This window comes from Magallana gigas, chromosome 3, assembly GCF_963853765.1.
Source record: "Magallana gigas chromosome 3, xbMagGiga1.1, whole genome shotgun sequence".
NCBI classification, from domain to species: domain Eukaryota; kingdom Metazoa; phylum Mollusca; class Bivalvia; order Ostreida; family Ostreidae; genus Magallana; species Magallana gigas.
In genome coordinates, this window is record NC_088855.1 from 21,442,220 (window position 1) to 21,467,244 (window position 25,025).

At 34.9% G+C, this 25,025-nt stretch overlaps 2 protein-coding genes across 3 annotated transcripts; both read right to left on the reverse strand.

Moving 5' to 3' along the window:
• Nucleotides 1-178: 178 nt before the first annotated feature.
• Nucleotides 179-1,209, reverse strand: LOC105325335 (uncharacterized). The gene is made up of 3 exons (XM_011424852.4): nucleotides 1,054-1,209; nucleotides 478-712; nucleotides 179-330 (listed from the first exon to the last, which is right to left on the reverse strand). Exons 1-3 carry the CDS (start codon nucleotides 1,106-1,108, stop codon nucleotides 288-290), a joined length of 333 nt encoding a protein of 110 aa, XP_011423154.3. The 5' UTR covers nucleotides 1,109-1,209; the 3' UTR covers nucleotides 179-287.
• A 15,980-nt stretch (nucleotides 1,210-17,189) lies between these two features.
• LOC105325334 (uncharacterized) lies at nucleotides 17,190-24,493 on the reverse strand. Of its 2 annotated transcripts, none has more exons than XM_020065965.3 (3): nucleotides 23,498-24,493; nucleotides 19,414-19,613; nucleotides 17,190-19,263 (listed from the first exon to the last, which is right to left on the reverse strand). In XM_020065965.3, the coding sequence occupies exons 1-3, from the start codon at nucleotides 23,760-23,762 to the stop codon at nucleotides 17,443-17,445; spliced, it is 2,286 nt and encodes a 761-aa protein (XP_019921524.3). In that variant the 5' UTR covers nucleotides 23,763-24,493; the 3' UTR covers nucleotides 17,190-17,442. The 2 variants fall into 2 exon arrangements, with proteins under 2 accessions (XP_019921524.3, XP_065934957.1); XM_066078885.1 differs by lacking the exon at nucleotides 23,498-24,493 and adding an exon at nucleotides 20,450-20,861.
• Between the last annotated feature and the right edge of the window lie 532 nt (nucleotides 24,494-25,025).

The following is a 25,025-nucleotide window of genomic DNA, read 5'->3' on the forward strand; positions in this document are numbered from 1 at the left end:
CTTGTACATGTGAACAAAGTTTTAATGCAAATATGTACTGTTTGAAAAAGGGAAAATCTAGAAAGCTAAGGGAAGTACATTGTACCTAGATATGAATCAATATCATACGAATTACAGCAAACATATAACACAGTTTCGTTAAATTAAATTGAAAAGCAAAAAATGCCACTCCTAAAAAGTCTAAAGAGCTTGTTATTTTTTTAAACGAACTCGTTGAAATAAAGATATAGATAAGACACATAGAATTTGGTTTATCCTGTTTATTTAGATAGCACCAACAATCTCATCTAGTAGTAGCCTCCCTTTTTACCTCCTCCTCCTCCTCCCCATCTGCAAATCAAAAACAAAAAGGGTTACAAAATAACCAAAAGAGAGAGAGAGAGAGAGAGAGAGAGAGAGAGAGAGAGAGAGAGAGAGGGAGAGAGAGAGAGAGAGAGAGAGAGAGAGAGAGAGAGAGAAAGAGAGAGAGAGATGTACCGTGAACAGCACTGTTGCAACAAACTATATCCACAGTAGCCCTGGCTGTATTCCCCACGGAAACAGTACTGTCTGCACTGACAGTTTCTGCCAATTCCACCGCTTCCACCTCCAGGGTACCAGTTTCCACCGCCAGGGTACCAGTTTCCTCCGCCGGGGTACCAGTCATCGTTACCTGGGTACCACCCGCCTCCACCTCCGGGATATCCACCACCAGGATAGTTGAAGGCAGAAACTGAGAAAAAGGAAATACAGATATTTAAAAGTAGTCATTGTATTTTCCATTTGCAAGTATTTTGATTATGCTTTGTTTTGAAATAAACAGTTTTTTAAATTTTGCACGAAAGACATCTTGAAACAGAAAAACATAATATGTTGAGTGTCACTGGCTGTTCAAAGAGTTCAATCTTACAAAAAGTGCAGTAAACTAGATTGTGCAAGAAAAGGTAGGCCACACTAAAAGAATTAAAGATACTCCCCCCCCCCCAAAAAAAAAAAAAAAAAAAAAATTTAAAAAAATTTAAAATAAAAATATGAAAACAATTTGAACTCGTAAAAGACTAAACATTTTCTTACCGGAGACTACAGCAATGCAGAGTACTGCTAGGGAAACAAAGTGAGAGATGGCCATTGTTGTTACGTCGTGCTTCCAGACAATTCGAATATAGGGAGGGAGTGCCAGGGGTCCTTATATATACACAGATCTACCTAGCGTGACCCCGGGGTCACTGGAATTGACCGCTAGTTTCCTCTTTCCATCACAAAGAGTAATGATGAAATATTACTGTTGTATAAAGGCTTAATTATTATTATCATAAAACTTATGAATTCCCATTACTAGTAATTGTGGCCATGTTTGGGGGTATGATGAATGTTCTGATACGTGTAAACACGTTGTTTTCACGCAAAAATGTTTATGTAGAACTCTAGATATATATATTATTCTTCTCTATATCAGAATTATTGAAATTGATAGCACTCACTCTTCCTATGTGAGTAACGCACTATCAACGCACGGTCATTGTATTTTTGATATGAATGTAAAGCTAGAGATTTTAGTTTATATTTTTGTTGTTGTTTTCATTAACATTATTGATTAATTATCATCATTATCATTAATAAAAAAATGCTGTAAAAAAAGTAAGAATAAAAACGTTTATCGTAAACGTCATATTTGAACACACTTTTCATATTTATCTTTGCAAATTTATTAATTATACTAAATTTACTAACTCTCTAGTCATGAAAAAAAATAAATCCAATAATTATATTTTAGATATTAAATGCATGATTACTAGCTTCCTTGTCTTTTTTTCTGATCGCGTGCGATTGTACTGGAACTATAAAAATGTCGGAAACAACTATTTCATTACATATCTTAAGTATGAATGATTCATGATGACGTTTCTACATATGTATCTATCTTATATTCATTAAGCAGTCAATCTTTACTGAAGTGACCGGGGAGTCGTTAACTCAGACATTATATTGGCATTAACACTTATGTAGACCTATATGGCTATTTTTCACGATGAACTATCATGAGTAATTGCACTTACGATCCCCACAAACAAAGAAAATACTAGGTGTACACAATACGATCATCCGTGTTCGCTAGATTTATCATCTTTGACATAGAAGGGGATTCACCACACGTTTATTTACCCCCCCCCCCCCAGTGACCCCACCCCCTTTATAAACTCCTTCCCAAAGTTATTCACACCTTATATATACACTGTATATTACATGTATATGGACAAATATTATGTTTCTTTCATGTATGTGCGTAATCCCTCCACCCCATTGTAGATTTTTTTTCTTTTTCGTTGGACAACTACATGTGCAGCTGTATATTAAATGAAGTATGCTTTAACCCCCACTCTACCCCAATCCCCTCTCCCTTCCCCTGTAGAAAATAGGCTAGTCGTTTCTTCATATAGGAATAGTTTTTATGAAACTATTATTTAAAAACCTTTTTAACAACAATTTCTCTTTTAAGTTAATAAAAAATCGGGTGTAAACATATTACATTGAATTCTTCCTCAAGGATCTCCGCATTTTATACATAATACATGCGTTCATGTCTGTTAATAAAATATGTGTACTGTCATGAACAAAATAATAAATTACACATATCCATACAAGTGTTATGGAAATTCAGCCCCCCCCCCCAAAAAAAAAAATAAATAAATAAAAATCTCAATTAGCTTGATATACAAGTTTTAGAAGAAATATCATTGAATAGGATAGGATAGGATAGGAAATACTACTCAAAACTTTAAGAAAAATTTAGCCATACTAATCTTGCTATAATTTCCAAAATCCTTATACAATTAAGTTACAACTAGCATAACAAGAGGCCAAATAAATAAGCCGCCATTGGGGCCACATCGTTCACCTCCTTGGTAGAATAACAAAAAATTAATATTGTAAAATATTAGAATTTTTTTTTTGCAAACATTTAATCTTTGACTTTGTACCTTTATGCAATACAATTTTTACCACAAATAAGAAAATCCTATGCAAGATATAAAAGTAAACTATTGGTAGGGGTACCCTGTTAACTTCCAATTCCCTATATTTTCGTTTTGCCCCCTACTCCCCCCCCCCCCCCCCTTCCCACTATATAAAGCGATCAAAATATTTAAGAGCATATAGGTACCTTAAAACTTACTAGTTTTTTTTTTATTTTTAAACAATTTATTATAATATTTATTGTTCTGTATTACACCAGTTGGTGGAAAGAACTATATGGGAAGAAGATTTTATTTTATTTAAAACATTCCTATAGATGTGAAGAATAAAACTGTGCCTCAATGCACTCAATTCCTCAAATTAAAAACATTCAAAAATTTAATTGGTCTTCCCCATCATAAACGACTGTTGTTTACCTGGCGTAAACTCGTGTGACTTTTTAACCTTACTCAATGATTGATGAATACATTGGAATGAAAAGTGTCACGTGACATGTAAAAGAGTTATTATAGTCAATGTATTGACAGGCATATCACTGTATTTTACTAAGACCCACCCATTATTTTCATCTTTATTCAAAAATAACAAATGGCTGCAAACCAGGATGATTTACGCTGTAATATTTTCTTAGGAATAGTGATAATGCCTTTATCCCCGTAACAAAATGTGGTCAGAACTATAGAAACTGTTTTAACGGTGTCGTTTTTATTAACTTGAGTCTGAAAAACTATTAAATTTAATGTGGAATTCATATAATTCTGAATCATCGTATAAAAAGGGGGCACCAGAGAGTAGTTACAGCATATCATTTTTTGTACAAGTATTTAACGTTTAGCGAGACATTTCTAATGTATGATCAACTAAAACTTAGAATTATAAGCAAGATACAGAGCTCACAATTTTGCTAGATTTTTAACTTGGTATTTCCTTTTCAGCATCTAAAATGTAAACAAACAAATGGCGTCATATTTGTGTACAAAGCTCTGTATCCCAGCAGGCATTTCAACGTTGTATCAACGTTGAAACAACGTCACCCTTCAACGTTGAAATGACGTTGAAAATTAGGTTATACAGTTCAGAAGCCATCTCTATACAAAGAGTTAAATGATGAAATTTCAACCATATTTCAACCAAATTTAGACATTGTATAAACGTCAGAAGACATTGAATCAACGTTGAAACAACGTCAGAATTCACCGTTGAATCAACGTCGGAATTTCAACGTCCATTCAACTTTATTTTTCAATCAATTTTCAACGTCATTTCAACGTTGAAGGGTGACGTTGTTTCAACGTTGATACAACGTTGAAATGCCTGATGGGGTGCACTCAAACAAAGAGCACAATTTATTTTTCAAAATAAATCATATATATAGATATATTTATATATATCTAGCACATATTTCTGTCAGCGATTTTAACTCTGTTTAAACTGCATTGTATCAATGAACCACATTACGCAAAAGATCATACCGAATTCCCAATAGAATGAATTGTATTTTAGTACTTTGTTAATACATCAGATTTTGCTTATTTGCGCAGGTAAACAGTTTTGATTTGATACGTAAATATAACAAAAAAACAGGCGATAGTTCCCAGGTAACAAAGCATAAATAATATGAAAATGAACGAAAATCAAAACAAGCTATAATCACACAACCGTCAAATGTGAAAATTTCAACGCATTGAAATATTTAACCTCAATTTACTTCACAAAATCGGAACCAATATATCTTGCATGTTTCAAAGATTCTCTTCGCACGCGAACTGATGCACAGCATTTGTCAGATCGAGCCGTTTATCATTCAACATGCCTGCTTTAAACAAAGAACCTACTTTTGCACCGTTCCGTTTTTAGAAGAATGGAATACCGAACTCGACGTTATAATCGGATCGAAAGAGGCATTTCCTTTACTATTATTTTCGTAATAACTCAGATTTGAAACAGAATTAGCCCATAATTTTTGCAATTTATAGTCTCCTTTCCATATAAGGATTATTTATGCTTAATTACGTGGATTTTGACTCAGTAGTTCTTAAGAAGAAGATTTTTAAAAATGCACCCCTTTTTCTACAATTTCGAGGGTTTTACCGCTTTGAATAATGATCGGTCTTTCATTTCTGCAATTTATATTTGCCTTCGCATAAGGATTCTTTGTACAAAATTTGGTTGAAATTGGTCAAGGGTTTTAGAGAAGAAGTTCAAATTGTAAAAAGTTTACAGACCGACGGACAGACAGACGGACGACTGACAAAATGTGATCAGAATAGCTTACTTAAGCTTTCAGCCCAGGTGAGCTAAAATTGAAGTATATACCCAGTAATATCAAAATTAACATTTTCATTTTAACGCTTGTAAAAGCTAGTTATGTTCATGGATGTTTTTAAAGGTAGCTCGCGGGTTTACCTGCTTGTGAGAAAATCTACCTTGAAAATTTGTCCACGTTTCAGAGTTTTATTTCTAAAATTTATTTGAGATTCGTCTGCGCGGTACGTAATAATGATATAGTGTTTCAAATACAGTGTCATTGATAAAATCAAGCAACACAATTTCAATGAAATATATAGTAAAATGCACACCTTAGTCGAGAAACGCATTACAAAACTATGCTTCAAACTTTTATACGATTCAGACGAAATTAATCATATTCAACACAATAACAGAGCAGATAATTATGAATCAATCAATAAAAAATAATCAGTATGTGTTCTCGGCCAATTTTTGGCAAAACAAAAAGATTTCTCAAAACCTTATATTTTCATTACGACGTTAGCCCGACGTCACCATTTCTTTAAAGTCTGAGAACCCAAAAATTGAAATGCATTTATTGACAAGACTAGCTGATTAACACATTTTAGAACATGTAAATACTAATTAGACATTATTGTGAATGTTATCAAATGCACAAATAAATGTAAGGCTTTAAAGATACAGAAAATTGCTATTTTTGTTTTTATGAAACTGAGTCAATCAATGCAAAAGAAATTGCCAGTCAACTACTACTGACATAATAAGTTTGTAATCGTATAAAATAATTAGCTCAAGCCAAAATAATTTAAAAAATTTGATCGGTAGTTAAAATTACGTAACTTATAATTGTAAAAAAAAAAATTCGAAGTTAATGAATACGGTTCAATTAATTTCCTTTTCTATTTTAAAACATGATTTTAAATGGAAGATCGAGTTCCAACGCACACTCATTCTTTATAGAACAAAATGTGACAGTGTATGTGGCATCTTTAAATTTTCAGCACTTCATAATTATAAATGTCAACGCTAAAAAGATATAGAAATCTTCTTTACAAAATTCTTCTCTGCCTCTTCTTGATTCAACTTTAGATCTTGTAAAACATTGTAATAATCGTTCCTCTTTATAATATGTATTAATGAAGCCAGACGGTTGTGACTATTTTATAGAATTTACCAACGTTCGGCTTTTCACTGTGTCGAGACGTAAATCATAACGAATTAAAATGAAAAAAACAGTAGTAAGTTTGAAAATGATATTGCATGGACTTGTTGTTCTTAACTCAGAGTCCTTATAACGCAATATATTTACATCCACTAAGCACGGTTCCCTCTCTTTCTTACGGTAATTGGTTGTAATTCATTTCTCTACAGAAACTAACGGGACTGAAATCTACACGATCCAGTTCTAACCAGTTTGTCGATCAGCAACCTAAGAAAAAAAAGAACACGGACTGCACGAAATAATCATGACGGTGTCAGACTTGAATTCCCATATAGTACGACTTAGCTATTTCTTTTGATCTCAGTCTTACTTTTCTGCTATATACATTTCTTTTGTAAAAGTGAGACTGAGATCATGTACGTTAACAATGATTTAGTTACTTTTACTTACTCTTTACGATCAATTCATTTATTTGTTAAAAGAAAGATGTAATACAAACAATAAACTGCTTTCTTTGATTATTCATTCGGGTTATGAACGAAGCAATCATTGCAGAAAGAAATCATTTAATTGTTTTTAAAAAAAATTATTTTTGGTTTACTCACATTAAAGTTAGATCATTTCTGATCTGTTCAGGTCTTTTAACTAGTATGGGGCCAGAAATCAATTAAAGATTCGTAATCTTTCTCGAAAGAAAAAACGAAAACATATTTATTTGCAATAATTGACCCGAAATATTTCACGATCATATGATTACAAATTAATGTCTTTTTAGCTCAAGTTACAATGAGTTGTTTAATCCCAGAACTTTTTTTTAAAAGAACGTTAAACGTGTTAAAAGCTATTTTAATTGATTTTCTCGAAACGTATAGGTTCAATGGGGTTACATCCAACACATATTCAGTTACTCCCTAAAGAAGAAAGGAGTAAAGAATTTGTTTAAACTGATTTGGAAATAGCAAAACCTAATAGACCTTAAAATAGATTACAAAAATCATTGTGCGCTTTGACCTCAAAGCAAATTAGGGTATATACTACTTTTGACGCAGTGAAAATTTACGTAAAATTTCAATTTAAGGGAGAGAAAAAGATAAATGGCACTTCAATTTCTATAATATTTATTTTTAGAACAAGATTCAAAGTAGCAAGGTAAAATAGAGCGAATTAAAAAAAAGACCCAATCATATTGCAATGCTGAAGAATTATGAGTTCATTGTTATAAAGACATAATTTTTCACTTTTTACAGTACATGTACATCATGGCTTTGTGGCGGTAAAATATAAAGTAAAATTCAACGAAAAACAAAGTAAAAACAAAACAGAACAAAAAACAAACAAATCTTTGGTATCGAGTCTATTTCAAAGATATTCTCTCATGTTCAAACAACGTGATTTTCCTCGCATTTTTTAAGCAGTCCGCTTCAACAAATTTTTGTTTGCAAGCTGTGAATGCATCTCTGGCCTTCACAGGTTCACCTTTTCTCCTGTATAACTCAACTAGAAATTGATAGACCTGTAAATCCGAATTAATTTCAGCTGATTTAATGAATTTATTTTCAGCGAGATTGTAACTTCCATATGACATTAACCACTGTCCTTCATATTTCAATATTGTTGTATTTTTATTGTCCGTTATGCTCTTCTCTACCATTTCCAAATAGCTCTCTTCTTGGGAATCAAACGAACGCTTTAACACGTGCATGGTACCATACCTGAAAACCTCTACATAACCTCGAGTAATAAACTGACGTGTTATTTTCATCACAAGATAATTGTATTCTTTTTGCCTAATCAAACATTTGAGTAAAAACGGAGTGTTTTGAATATGGACGTAATTCGATATTTGTGACGTAATTGATATTTCTCTGTTGCCATAGAAGGACCACACAGCCAGTCGACTTTCTTTCGAGAACTCCCTAAACTCTGTATTAATCAAGGAAAACCACGGAACATTTTGCCTCAAAACCGTATATCCTCCAGTCATGTGAATATCCCTGTCCATGAACACACCCGTGACGTCACTTTGTTTTGAAAAAAGACGACATCAATCAACCAAACTTGTTGTAAATTTATTAAGACCCGACACTCTAGACCACATTATGAGTACACGTTATACACTGATATTGTTATTATGGATGCATAGAGTGTTTCGGCGGTTTTTGTAAGAGTTATGGTTTTAACTCTTAAGGCCCGCCTCATCAGGGGTCTACCTATTATGATTTTCACATTTTTGTAATCGTGATTGAATTATCATTTCGCCGATATTCTTGTGTTTACTGTAGGCGATTATAGGTTCATTGGTAAATAGTTCTTTGCATATTTCATCATTTTTAAGGACATTCCAGTATTTCAGGATGCGCTTTTTGAGACCCTTCAAGTGTGGGTTGTACTTGGTTATCATGACATTTGGTGGTCGTTGTTTGCATTTTATATCTGTTTTCACCAAGTATTTTTTTCTATTTGTGTTTTCCATTGTACGCACAGTGGGATCTATTTCCTTATCAGAGTAACCTCTCTTTGAAAGGTGTGTCTTGAAATCCGTTAGAATTGTAGATAGAATGCAAGGATTACTGGTATTCCTTGTATGTCTGATGCATTCGCCTTTTATGAACCCTTTAAAGACAGAAGGGCTGTGAGTGCTTTTTCTGTGTAGATATTGAAAATTGTTTGTTGGTTTTATATATGATTTAATATCAAGTATGTTATTTTCCTGAAACCTCACGCCTTTGTATATAGTAGTGTCCAGAAAATTGACGCTTTTTTCTGAGATTTCATACGTGAATTTCAGGTGTTCGTGACATGTATTGCCGATGTCAAAAAATTCTAGAATTTCATTTTGTGTGCCGTTAAAGGCTATAAAACCATCGTCTCTAAATCGCCCGTGGTAAAGAACTTGATTGGCGAGTTTGAATTTTGACATTATATAGTTGGTGATTTGATACATTCTTGTATCTGAAATTTCTGGAGATGGTATTGCACCCATACTGCATCCTATAATTTGTTTAAAGTATTTTCCATTGAACTCAAAGTAATTGTTTTCCAAGACGCATTTCAATAAGAAGATAAGATCTTCGCTCTCTGGATAAGGAATGTCGATTTGTGGTTTGTTTGCGTTTTTGTAAGTTTCATTGACGGCGCTGAGTAATTCGCCGAATTCCATGTTGGTATACATACTAGTTACATCATATGTAATTAGTAACACCTCTGCTGGAAGTTCGAGAGTCTCAATTTTATTGATAAAATCGGCGGTGTCCTTAATATAAGTTGATTGATTTTGTACTATGGGAATGAGAAAGTAATCGCAATATGCGCCGATTTTCCGTGTTGGCGTATCACACTGTGAAATAATCGGGCGGCCAGGTGGTAATTGTCTGATGCTGCATAGGCCGTTTTGAAGGGCATATCGGACTTCATCTTTGATTTTGTGTATTTTAGGGAGCAAGTATAAATGACCGCATTTAAGCGATGGTTTGTTATCGCAGAGATAACGATACGTTTCCTTATCTATTGAGCCCTTAGAGTACATTTGCGTTACTCTATTTTGTATGATATGATGCAAGTTCTGTAGATCTGGTTTATCAACTTGCATGTAATGTTTTGATTTGAGTTGGCGCATGGCCTCTGCAATATATTGGTCTTTGTCCATAATAACAATTGTATTGCTTTTGTCCGCTTTTTTGATAACAATATTGTTATTGTTTCTCAGAGACGTCAGTGCTTCTCTTTCAAGCTTAGACGTATTATTTTGAATTTTCTTGATTGGAATAGATGACAATTCTAATTTAGTTTTGTCGATGTAATCCTCTAATGCATAACATGTGAATGAGGGGTTGTAACCAGACGGTTTTCTGAATGGGTGAATTGGAAGATTTTCCCCTTTGTCAAAATGATACTTGCATCGGAGTTTTCTAGCAAACTCGTCAAAGTCGTTCAAGATGACTTTTTTAGTGTTGCTGTTTTGTGGAGTCGGTATAAATTTTAAACCTTTACTGAGCACAGAATACTCGTGTTGGTTGACTTTGTACTTAGATAGATTGAGTACATACTTCTGAGAGTTGTTCTCGTTATTTTTGTATGTATTTTTAAATTGCATTAGATTAGATTGGGATCTACGGTAGTTTTTTCTGGTTTTGTTCCGTTTATTAAAACGTCTTGCCATTTTAATAAAGAATACCCAGAAATGTAGTAGATCTTTGTTACTTATGAGAATCAAAGGTTCCGTCTACTAAACGACTGGTCGATGTAGTAGAGGAAAGTAACTGGTTTGTTAAAATCCTTGGGAAGACATCAGAGAAGATAGCACGTGGCTTCAAACTACGCCCCGTTTGAAACTGAGGCTAATACACCTAAATAACCACAACCCAAGTTGTGTAAACAATCCAAAGATAATGAATAAAAACAAATAATGCAAGTATAATGGTATATTCTGGTATCACACGATATATAAACAATACAGTAGTATTATAATCTTTAACTAACAAAGTTAGTTATTAATTTTATGCATGTTCTTGATTATGAGGGTTTAAAATTTCCAATCATAGAATATTGTGCATCACATTGTCACAAAAACGCTATATTCATTTCGGGTAGAGTGTTTCCAGAAATTTTGATGTGAACACCCCGTTGGTCAGAACATTATAAGTGTCAATATGGCCTGCCTCTTAGTTGTTGTCTGCGTGGTCCAGGTCTACGGAAGGGTCTTCCGCGTGGTCTTTTAGACTGGTCCCGCGTTTGGGAGTTAGATTGGGTTGCTGTTGCCAACCTGCTCCTGAATTCCTGGATTTCCGATATCTGTTCTTGGTTGATTTTGGTAATGTTTTCGTCAAAGTGACGCTTTTCAATTTCAAAATCAACAGACTGGCGCCTTACTGCTTGGAGAGTTTGATTACGGATTTGGTTACTCTCCATTTCCTTGGTTTTGATTTCGGCCTCCACATAGTCAAGGACTAATTGGGCTGTTTGTTTATTCTGGGATTCGGCCAAGTCTCGCCAGAATTTTTCAAACTTCTCATTTCCTTCGCCGTCCAAGTTTAACGCACAGTAAGACCGGGTATGAAACCAAGTCGGAAATTTTCCTGTCTGGATGCCATAGCGTAAGCTTTCTTTCCTCTTTGCCAGGGTCAGGCGGTTTTGAAGTGTTTTGCGAATTTCTCCCAGTCCTTCAGAAATTATAGTAGATGAATTATCACTTCCCTCTGGAAGGTTGATCGTCAGATCAAGGTCTGGGATTGCGAATAAGGCTTCCTGGTTTGATGGAACCAAATCATCATCCATTTTGCTTTCATAACTGTTCTGCATATTACTAGTATTAGACTGTTTCTTAAGAGAGAGTCTGTTGAATCTGTGGAACATATTATAGGAATGAGATCGTGAAGTTGGTACACTGCCTTATAGTTTGTCGTAAGGAACATATTTTATTGGTGATGACCACTGTAAGGTGTGAAATATCTTTGAAGTAACGTTCATTTGAATAGATGAGCGGATGTGACAATTGTTAGAGAGATGCAAATCGACGTTTTTGAGTTTGCGGATCTTCAGCACTCAAGGTGGTCTGAGGGAGAGACCCTAATAAATCGTAACAAGCTGATCGCTGTCACTGGTAGGCGATACACGGGATGATGCCGGTGGGACATTGTCCCTGATCACAAGTTTTGAAAAAAGACGACATCAATCAACCAAACTTGTTGTAAATTTATTAAGACCCGACACTCTAGACCACATTATGAGTACACGTTATACACTGATATTGTTATTATGGATGCATAGAGTGTTTCGGCGGTTTTTGTAAGAGTTATGGTTTTAACTCTTAAGGCCCGCCTCATCAGGGGTCTACCTATTATGATTTTCACATTTTTGTAATCGTGATTGAATTATCATTTCGCCGATATTCTTGTGTTTACTGTAGGCGATTATAGGTTCATTGGTAAATAGTTCTTTGCATATTTCATCATTTTTAAGGACATTCCAGTATTTCAGGATGCGCTTTTTGAGACCCTTCAAGTGTGGGTTGTACTTGGTTATCATGACATTTGGTGGTCGTTGTTTGCATTTTATATCTGTTTTCACCAAGTATTTTTTTCTATTTGTGTTTTCCATTGTACGCACAGTGGGATCTATTTCCTTATCAGAGTAACCTCTCTTTGAAAGGTGTGTCTTGAAATCCGTTAGAATTGTAGATAGAATGCAAGGATTACTGGTATTCCTTGTATGTCTGATGCATTCGCCTTTTATGAACCCTTTAAAGACAGAAGGGCTGTGAGTGCTTTTTCTGTGTAGATATTGAAAATTGTTTGTTGGTTTTATATATGATTTAATATCAAGTATGTTATTTTCCTGAAACCTCACGCCTTTGTATATAGTAGTGTCCAGAAAATTGACGCTTTTTTCTGAGATTTCATACGTGAATTTCAGGTGTTCGTGACATGTATTGCCGATGTCAAAAAATTCTAGAATTTCATTTTGTGTGCCGTTAAAGGCTATAAAACCATCGTCTCTAAATCGCCCGTGGTAAAGAACTTGATTGGCGAGTTTGAATTTTGACATTATATAGTTGGTGATTTGATACATTCTTGTATCTGAAATTTCTGGAGATGGTATTGCACCCATACTGCATCCTATAATTTGTTTAAAGTATTTTCCATTGAACTCAAAGTAATTGTTTTCCAAGACGCATTTCAATAAGAAGATAAGATCTTCGCTCTCTGGATAAGGAATGTCGATTTGTGGTTTGTTTGCGTTTTTGTAAGTTTCATTGACGGCGCTGAGTAATTCGCCGAATTCCATGTTGGTATACATACTAGTTACATCATATGTAATTAGTAACACCTCTGCTGGAAGTTCGAGAGTCTCAATTTTATTGATAAAATCGGCGGTGTCCTTAATATAAGTTGATTGATTTTGTACTATGGGAATGAGAAAGTAATCGCAATATGCGCCGATTTTCCGTGTTGGCGTATCACACTGTGAAATAATCGGGCGGCCAGGTGGTAATTGTCTGATGCTGCATAGGCCGTTTTGAAGGGCATATCGGACTTCATCTTTGATTTTGTGTATTTTAGGGAGCAAGTATAAATGACCGCATTTAAGCGATGGTTTGTTATCGCAGAGATAACGATACGTTTCCTTATCTATTGAGCCCTTAGAGTACATTTGCGTTACTCTATTTTGTATGATATGATGCAAGTTCTGTAGATCTGGTTTATCAACTTGCATGTAATGTTTTGATTTGAGTTGGCGCATGGCCTCTGCAATATATTGGTCTTTGTCCATAATAACAATTGTATTGCTTTTGTCCGCTTTTTTGATAACAATATTGTTATTGTTTCTCAGAGACGTCAGTGCTTCTCTTTCAAGCTTAGACGTATTATTTTGAATTTTCTTGATTGGAATAGATGACAATTCTAATTTAGTTTTGTCGATGTAATCCTCTAATGCATAACATGTGAATGAGGGGTTGTAACCAGACGGTTTTCTGAATGGGTGAATTGGAAGATTTTCCCCTTTGTCAAAATGATACTTGCATCGGAGTTTTCTAGCAAACTCGTCAAAGTCGTTCAAGATGACTTTTTTAGTGTTGCTGTTTTGTGGAGTCGGTATAAATTTTAAACCTTTACTGAGCACAGAATACTCGTGTTGGTTGACTTTGTACTTAGATAGATTGAGTACATACTTCTGAGAGTTGTTCTCGTTATTTTTGTATGTATTTTTAAATTGCATTAGATTAGATTGGGATCTACGGTAGTTTTTTCTGGTTTTGTTCCGTTTATTAAAACGTCTTGCCATTTTAATAAAGAATACCCAGAAATGTAGTAGATCTTTGTTACTTATGAGAATCAAAGGTTCCGTCTACTAAACGACTGGTCGATGTAGTAGAGGAAAGTAACTGGTTTGTTAAAATCCTTGGGAAGACATCAGAGAAGATAGCACGTGGCTTCAAACTACGCCCCGTTTGAAACTGAGGCTAATACACCTAAATAACCACAACCCAAGTTGTGTAAACAATCCAAAGATAATGAATAAAAACAAATAATGCAAGTATAATGGTATATTCTGGTATCACACGATATATAAACAATACAGTAGTATTATAATCTTTAACTAACAAAGTTAGTTATTAATTTTATGCATGTTCTTGATTATGAGGGTTTAAAATTTCCAATCATAGAATATTGTGCATCACATTGTCACAAAAACGCTATATTCATTTCGGGTAGAGTGTTTCCAGAAATTTTGATGTGAACACCCCGTTGGTCAGAACATTATAAGTGTCAATATGGCCTGCCTCTTAGTTGTTGTCTGCGTGGTCCAGGTCTACGGAAGGGTCTTCCGCGTGGTCTTTTAGACTGGTCCCGCGTTTGGGAGTTAGATTGGGTTGCTGTTGCCAACCTGCTCCTGAATTCCTGGATTTCCGATATCTGTTCTTGGTTGATTTTGGTAATGTTTTCGTCAAAGTGACGCTTTTCAATTTCAAAATCAACAGACTGGCGCCTTACTGCTTGGAGAGTTTGATTACGGATTTGGTTACTCTCCATTTCCTTGGTTTTGATTTCGGCCTCCACATAGTCAAGGACTAATTGGGCTGTTTGTTTATTCTGGGATTCGGCCAAGTCTCGCCAGAATTTTTCAAACTTCTCATTTCCTTCGCCGTCCAAGTTTAACGCACAGTAAGACCGGGTATGAAACCAAGTCGGAAATTTTCCTGTCTGGATGCCATAGCGTAAGCTTTCTTTCCTCTTTGCCAGGGTCAGGCGGTTTTGAAGTGTTTTGCGAATTTCTCCCAGTCCTTCAGAAATTATAGTAGATGAATTATCACTTCCCTCTGGAAGGTTGATCGTCAGATCAAGGTCTGGGATTGCGAATAAGGCTTCCTGGTTTGATGGAACCAAATCATCATCCATTTTGCTTTCATAACTGTTCTGCATATTACTAGTATTAGACTGTTTCTTAAGAGAGAGTCTGTTGAATCTGTGGAACATATTATAGGAATGAGATCGTGAAGTTGGTACACTGCCTTATAGTTTGTCGTAAGGAACATATTTTATTGGTGATGACCACTGTAAGGTGTGAAATATCTTTGAAGTAACGTTCATTTGAATAGATGAGCGGATGTGACAATTGTTAGAGAGATGCAAATCGACGTTTTTGAGTTTGCGGATCTTCAGCACTCAAGGTGGTCTGAGGGAGAGACCCTAATAAATCGTAACAAGCTGATCGCTGTCACTGGTAGGCGATACACGGGATGATGCCGGTGGGACATTGTCCCTGATCACAAGTTTTGAAAAAAGACGACATCAATCAACCAAACTTGTTGTAAATTTATTAAGACCCGACACTCTAGACCACATTATGAGTACACGTTATACACTGATATTGTTATTATGGATGCATAGAGTGTTTCGGCGGTTTTTGTAAGAGTTATGGTTTTAACTCTTAAGGCCCGCCTCATCAGGGGTCTACCTATTATGATTTTCACATTTTTGTAATCGTGATTGAATTATCATTTCGCCGATATTCTTGTGTTTACTGTAGGCGATTATAGGTTCATTGGTAAATAGTTCTTTGCATATTTCATCATTTTTAAGGACATTCCAGTATTTCAGGATGCGCTTTTTGAGACCCTTCAAGTGTGGGTTGTACTTGGTTATCATGACATTTGGTGGTCGTTGTTTGCATTTTATATCTGTTTTCACCAAGTATTTTTTTCTATTTGTGTTTTCCATTGTACGCACAGTGGGATCTATTTCCTTATCAGAGTAACCTCTCTTTGAAAGGTGTGTCTTGAAATCCGTTAGAATTGTAGATAGAATGCAAGGATTACTGGTATTCCTTGTATGTCTGATGCATTCGCCTTTTATGAACCCTTTAAAGACAGAAGGGCTGTGAGTGCTTTTTCTGTGTAGATATTGAAAATTGTTTGTTGGTTTTATATATGATTTAATATCAAGTATGTTATTTTCCTGAAACCTCACGCCTTTGTATATAGTAGTGTCCAGAAAATTGACGCTTTTTTCTGAGATTTCATACGTGAATTTCAGGTGTTCGTGACATGTATTGCCGATGTCAAAAAATTCTAGAATTTCATTTTGTGTGCCGTTAAAGGCTATAAAAAAAAGGCTTTTGTAAAAGTGAGACTGAGATCATGTACGTTAACAATGATTTAGTTACTTTTACTTACTCTTTACGATCAATTCATTTATTTGTTAAAAGAAAGATGTAATACAAACAATAAACTGCTTTCTTTGATTATTCATTCGGGTTATGAACGAAGCAATCATTGCAGAAAGAAATCATTTAATTGTTTTTAAAAAAAATTATTTTTGGTTTACTCACATTAAAGTTAGATCATTTCTGATCTGTTCAGGTCTTTTAACTAGTATGGGGCCAGAAATCAATTAAAGATTCGTAATCTTTCTCGAAAGAAAAAACGAAAACATATTTATTTGCAATAATTGACCCGAAATATTTCACGATCATATGATTACAAATTAATGTCTTTTTAGCTCAAGTTACAATGAGTTGTTTAATCCCAGAACTTTTTTTTAAAAGAACGTTAAACGTGTTAAAAGCTATTTTAATTGATTTTCTCGAAACGTATAGGTTCAATGGGGTTACATCCAACACATATTCAGTTACTCCCTAAAGAAGAAAGGAGTAAAGAATTTGTTTAAACTGATTTGGAAATAGCAAAACCTAATAGACCTTAAAATAGATTACAAAAATCATTGTGCGCTTTGACCTCAAAGCAAATTAGGGTATATACTACTTTTGACGCAGTGAAAATTTACGTAAAATTTCAATTTAAGGGAGAGAAAAAGATAAATGGCACTTCAATTTCTATAATATTTATTTTTAGAACAAGATTCAAAGTAGCAAGGTAAAATAGAGCGAATTAAAAAAAAGACCCAATCATATTGCAATGCTGAAGAATTATGAGTTCATTGTTATAAAGACATAATTTTTCACTTTTTACAGTACATGTACATCATGGCTTTGTGGCGGTAAAATATAAAGTAAAATTCAACGAAAAACAAAGTAAAAACAAAACAGAACAAAAAACAAACAAATCTTTGGTATCGAGTCTATTTCAAAGATATTCTCTCATGTTCAAACAACGTGATTTTCCTCGCATTTTTTAAGCAGTCCGCTTCAACAAATTTTTGTTTGCAAGCTGTGAATGCATCTCTGGCCTTCACAGGTTCACCTTTTCTCCTGTATAACTCAACTAGAAATTGATAGACCTGTAAATCCGAATTAATTTCAGCTGATTTAATGAATTTATTTTCAGCGAGATTGTAACTTCCATATGACATTAACCACTGTCCTTCATATTTCAATATTGTTGTATTTTTATTGTCCGTTATGCTCTTCTCTACCATTTCCAAATAGCTCTCTTCTTGGGAATCAAACGAACGCTTTAACACGTGCATGGTACCATACCTGAAAACCTCTACATAACCTCGAGTAATAAACTGACGTGTTATTTTCATCACAAGATAATTGTATTCTTTTTGCCTAATCAAACATTTGAGTAAAAACGGAGTGTTTTGAATATGGACGTAATTCGATATTTGTGACGTAATTGATATTTCTCTGTTGCCATAGAAGGACCACACAGCCAGTCGACTTTCTTTCGAGAACTCCCTAAACTCTGTATTAATCAAGGAAAACCACGGAACATTTTGCCTCAAAACCGTATATCCTCCAGTCATGTGAATATCCCTGTCCATGAACACACCCGTGACGTCACTTTGTTGACCAATGAAATCTAGGCACACGTTAACGTCATGACTGTCTGTCTTTCCCTCGTAAGTCCAATCTTTCACTGAATTGTCAGTTGAGTTTGGCACGCTTTGGTATTGACTAGAAATAAAACAAAATAACAAGAAACACAAATAGACTTGCTGTGAAAGACATTTGCTTGAAAATAGGGACACCACCGATGACAAATGTTGAACTAATATGTACAGTAATAGGCCACAACAGATATAAAATAAAACAAACGCATCATGTAAAAATCTTGCCTCTTTGTGGCCTTGTAATGAATACATCAAAAACATGCATATAAAAGTTAACGAAGTTTTTCTTAGGAAATCATGTATTGCTGAAGTCCTATTAAATGTATAAATTGTAACAATAAGAATGGACACCGATAGGAATAGCAATATGTTATTTCCAAAGAATATCTGTAGATAAAAAAGTGTTGGCATCGTGCCGAACATGCGCTTTGCGTAGCCATTGAAGACATTGAATGATATCCATTGATACGGCGTCACTACAAAACTTCCGTAGGACAAGAAATCCTCTAGAACACCCGTTAAAATACCAGTTACACAACCAGATATACAAATATATATCCTGATAGATGATAGCATTGCCTTTAGATGAGTCAGAACTCTGGGCATATAGGGTAGCAAGACACAAATCAAAAGACTTAACAAATCTGGTCGTATGTAAACGAACAATCCGCTAAAATATCCCAAAACAAACACGTGACAAACACGACTCTCGTTTCTTCCTATTTGCACAGATTCATGGTTGGATGTGTCCACTTGCTTATTGCAACGATGAACTCCATTGCAGTTGTTCATTGTATGAATGTTGTAATCATTGTTGTTGTTGTGTTGAATTCCGTTTCCCATCTCCTGAACGTTTCCATTAATATTATTTTCAACGGAAAACGCTGTTATAAACTTTATCAAATATCCAATGACTAGAAAAACAAACGGGGAAAGGAAAGAGTTCAGTAAAGTGTGCGTTCCAAACACCCACAGGTGCGTTGATGACGCAACGAGAATACACGAGATCATGGACAGATCATGGTTTCCGGTCACAACTTTGCAGAAGACGTAAACAGAAAGCGGAAGGCAAGACGTTATACTGGCATGGAACATTCTCCACAGCTGAAATTTAAATAATGGAAAAATAAATATACATGTATATGTATTAAAAAAACTCTTATTATATTTTATTATTTTTTCTCCAATTTCAATAATTTTCATTGCTCCTTTCTGATTATATACGAGTACGATTACAGTGTTTTTTTTTCTTACCACAAAGAGACTACTGTTGTAGCCAAGCAGCAAAGCAATATACCCCGCTCCAGTCAAAATTCTCGGGTAGATGAAGGACCTCATTGCATACATTCCCAACATGCTCTCCTGCATTCTTGCTGACGTCACATTAGGTCCGGACGCTGGAGGCAGAAATTCATAAGGTCGGAAACCATATCCTTGCAACTCAGAGTAAGCAACTGCAATAATAGAATCGACAAGACCTCAATTACCGTGTTTTAGATAAAAGTATTGAGTTTTTACACTATGGAGCCATTTTACCAAGACCTTGGACTTTCAGTAGGACATAGCTATTTATTTCTTGCGTCAAAACAAGTTAAAATGACGCGGTTTCAAGCGAAATACGCAGAGATAAGGTACTAGGTACATCAAATCTTTATGATTTCAAAGAGCCATGGCTGGTTGGCTAGCAATGAAATAGACATGACTACGTCATATTGCTGTTTGACACATTTATCTAAAGTCCAAGCTATTGTTAAAATGGTTCTTATTTAAATCATTGTTTGTATACGTTCTAGTTAGCATTAGGTTGAGGTTGAGGGGGTAAATATGCATCGTTTGTTCTTTCGTTAGGGTGGTGGGTATTAAGCAGTGCACGTGTCTTTTATCGGAATATGATAAAGTATGGTATGTAAGTATGGCAAAGTATGGTATGTAAGTTATCTGTTATTGCTTTTAAAACTGCACTTATGATTATAATTAGATGGTAAAGTGTTCTAGATTTAATTAAATTTATATGGAATTTCTCTTACTGTAGGCTCATTCTCTCTAACATCGCACACAAATAACGCTGCCATAACACCGCCATTTCATTTCAAGATTGATCAAGACATAAATCAGCTGGTATCTTTTGCATATTAAAAACCTTTCATCATCTGATAAAATATGTGGTTTTTGTGGGAAATGATGGCTATATTATGGTTATTCATAAACATACATAACCTTACTTAATCGAAAGCTATAAAACGACTGCGACTCTCCCGAAAAAAAAATCCCATAAATTTTATTCACACACCTCTATATAATCCTTCAAAACCAGAAAACAGTAATTGATTTTGTATATCTTGTAAGAATTAATAGAATATGTAAAATACAATTACTGCACGCTTGTACGAGATATAATCTATCTTGATCTTACAACTTGGATCGCCAATTCATCACTTTAACTATACACCAATCTTATTCCCCTCTTCATACCTTGGAACTGAAAACCCAATCTTAACGAAATGTAATTCGCATAAATTTGCATAATTTCCATGACTGATGGATTTTGGAATTCTATAAATTATCTACGTTCTTTGAAATTGAATAAAAGCGTTTGGCAATAACCAAAATCTCAAAAAGACCACCATCCAACTTGATACATTTAATACAGACGTACAGAGAATGGAAGAGAGAGAAAGATAAACTATCTAAAATCTTGACAAATCTTTTTTTTCTTTTTTTGCGCGTAACATATGTCGTTTGGGGCTTTTTTGACACCGTTGACACTGAAAATTTAAATGGAACAATCTTTTAAATTGTAAAGGGTGCCAGTATTCAGTTACAGTGGGGAGAATAAAAGATGAAATTCTAGAATATTTGATTTAGAACATCCCGAAGGGTGTGATGTTTCTGTACCGCATTGTTTAAAATTCCGACAAAGTTGTATTTTGATCTTGTTTACCGCATGAATAAAAAAATATAAATTCTGCATACAAATTAAATGATTATATCCTCACTGTAAGCCAAAAAATTGTAATTTTTAAGCCAACTTCATTTAGTACATGCAAACTTATTAGTTTGATTAATTCAAAACTTTTGATCGAAATGAAGCAAACTTATGTAAGTCTTTCATGACAAATGTATACTGTATTTGGTGCAGTGACCTTTGCATTCATGCACAGCACATGCGCACTTCCTCAGATTAATTAGCTACCTCTTCATACCATCGTTGAAGGTAGAAACTCATAAAAGGCGTTTCCCTCTACCACGTCTGTGTGAAGAAATTCATACGAACTCGAGGTAGTTCTGGACGACAGTTCACTCGCTGCCAGGGGCGGCGAGTTAATCGTATTCAGAATTAAATGAAAAGTTCCAAATGAAGTTAAAATAAATATTCAACCAGTCGTGAAAATATTTTGATATTCACTGGCGCATGTACGAAGAAAGAAGTTTTTTTTATCGATCTATGAGAAACTCCCGTTCTTACACTTAGAAAAGAATTGCTATCTGTTGAATAGACTGTAGCGTTGTACCAAGTTTATATAGAATATATAGTTTTTTTTTGGTACAACCATCATAAAAAACTATTTGCGCGACATTTACATCTTCAAAACATAATAAAATCTGCATTGATTTAAAGCATATTTACTAATTTATTGTTAGGCTTATAAAGGATAATGCAAATAATTGCCCTGATCACTATGACAAGTAGGGAAAATATTTTGAACTCTTTAAAATTAATTTCAGTACTTAAAAGATCTGTATTGCGCAACATTCTTCTTCATATGGCGAATTAACAGTAATCCCTGTATACTTAGGAACGCATTTGGGAGCTAAGATTGCTCGGCGAATCTCCTAATAGCTCTTGAATATATTTACTGAAGAATGAAACAAGTTTATCCTTGATAAATCTCAAAAGTGGACTTAAAATTCTGTAATATTATGAAGATATTTTTTAAAAAGAAGGACGATGGTACGATGTTGGGGGGGGGGGGGTGCTAAATTGACATTTTCATTTCACTTTAGATCAGTTTTTGATAAGTCACAAGTAACGTGTACCCCGTGGTGTCAATAGTAAACAAGAGAACCTGGGGGGAATAGAGAGACCCGCACAATTACCCATAAAGTTCACATTATCTCCACCGGATCAATGAAGCGCCATTAAAGGACAGGACGATGGGAAATACCATTGTCTGTAAAGATATCAGAATTCCAACCTGAACGATAAATGTTACCATGACAAAATTGTCCAAGTCAACCCGGAGGGGAACCCGAGATACAAAAATCTGTATGATTTTGTCAAGGTTTTTCATGATTTCAAACGGAGACCCTTGAATTTCTCCTTTCCCCCGGGTTAACCTTGGTTTCATGCGTGTTATGTAATGATGCAAACAACACTTGAATATCGATTATTATCTCTAGCATTTTACTCTATTTCAATTTTAAATTCATTGCAACCGGAAGCAAAGTATCTGATTTCTTTACATGTACCTGCAATACACTGTATGATGCATGATCAGGAACATGCACATAGCAACATGACAGTATAATTGGAATCTGGAGGCCAATTAAAAGATCAAAAACATGGAAGAATAATTTTTACTGCTTAAATCTGAGGCATTTCGTGTAAACCAAATAATCAACTTTAATAGCATGCACTATTATAAGCAAGCGTGTACTTTTACATGAATATGACGCCATGGTTAGGTCTCCAAACTGTATATGGCCGATTTGATACATTTCATGAGTGCCTCTTACGTTTTAAAAATTTGACGCCGTTGTTCAATTTTTCATTTTTACGAGGAACCAAGCAAGCTTTCAACAGAAAATACGACACTACTGTTTTTACGTTCCTAGTGATAAACTCTTTGAACCATGCACAATAGAAAGAAAAATCTTGAACGTTTTGAAGAAAAAAAAACCCATTAAAGTTACGGTTTTGGGTGTGTGTTTTTCCGTCTTCTTTTTTCTGAGGTTGAAACATTTAAAAAGGCGTTATTAAAAATGCATGAAATTTCTCGACCGGGGAAAAGAATATTTAAACCCCCCAAAAATATATAAATAATTCCAATCGAACCTCGTCAGTTAATGTATTTGTTATTTTAAAAATCGAAATTGTAAACATCGGTGCGTTTCCTAGCAAAGAAAAATGATATAAATGAAAATAGAATTTATTGTCCGTTTTCATTTCAAGGCTCAACATAGTACTGTATTCAAGCCTCCTACCCCCCACCCCATTAAATGCATCCAAAACTTCGAACAAATACATGTATAGGATTTTGGAAAATTCGAGAGAATTTACAATATTAAATTTTGTTTTAAAAGTTTTTTAAAGTTCCAGTTCCCCCCAGGCGCTTACCTTCCATGGCCTGGAAGATTTCATCTGGATGCAGCACCCACCAATTGTCTTTCTGCGAAACATAATTACAGCGCAAAACCAGGGTGACCACGAAAACAATCCACTCGGAATACCTTGGAAATAAGCCTTGTACATCCTCATTATCCAAATCATATCCATGATTTCCTTTTTTACAATTATTCCCCAAGAACCCATCCGCTATGAGCGGATTTCTCATTTGATCCCTCGGTCTTGGCGTCGATATGTGTTTTTTCCTCTGTTTCATTTTTTTTTCAAACGTTCTAAAACCTGCAAAATTTCCTCTGTTGTTTTGCTCGGTCGTATATAGTTAAGTCGCATTAAATTGTCGACTTGTTGTACACTGCTTTTATTGCAAGTGCATCCATCGATTAGAGATAAATTTATGATGAGGCTTGGGAAAAATCACATCATCTACCTTTAACGGATAGGAAGTTGATCAATACGAGCATATACACAGAGAGAAAAAAAAATCACCAGGTATATATTTCATTTCAGCTCGCACGTATATTCAGGTGTTGTTCTCAAAGAAAATTAATCATTTGCGTACCGATCATCCATTATGAACTTCATTCTAAACCACGTGGTTTTCAGTCGTAAACATTTTCCTCCTTCATTTTTTTGAATGATTTAGGTCAACTTTGCATTTGCGTTTTTTACTTCGTGTGTGTGTGTTCAAGCAACGGTGATTGCTCCCTCTAATACTCTGCGTTCCAGAAGTTCATTTGGACCATGAAAAGGTTTCTTGCCGCTCAATCGGCGAGGCCCGTTCGACCGATTATAGCATTAAAGAGCGTTAGAAATAGCAAGTCAAGGTAGTTTTTAGTCGAGATGAAAAGAAAGAAAAGCAAAAGAATACCTGTAATTAAGATTCCCGTTTTCTTAGTAGAGGTCAAATTGCAGTGACACATGAATGGTAAATTAAAAAAGATTATTCATCAAGGACCAATTTGACTTTTGTCAAGCTTTCACTGAAAATAACTTGGAAAGGTCACGAGCACTGGTTAATTGTACTCGATAGATAATATTTAAAAAATCATCTTTGTTCCCCTCGTAAGTACCCTTATACAATCGATCACGACATGATCATATAAAAGGAACATGGCCTTGGACCACATCGCTCGCCTGTGTAACACTTACATTTCTTCTGCTACCGGGGGAGGGATATTATCAGGATATAACAATTCATTTTTATTCTATAACTTTATATTTTTTATGAGATATGCCATCTGTAATGAGTATTTTAAAACGTAAACTGTAAAAAGACCCTGCTCCTCCTCTTCATAAAAACCGCGCAATCGGACAGACTGCAAATGCCTACCATGCGCAGTGGATCGGGAAATTTCAAATTTTATAAACTTACATAGCAAAATTAACGAAAATATGCTTCGGAATCCCCCCCCCCCCCGTTCGCTTGGTAAACTTAGATATTCCTCGCCCCCCCCCCCCCCCCCTGTTTATCCGGGAAAATTTTCTTGATTCGCGAATGCCTACAAGCGAATATGTTTTT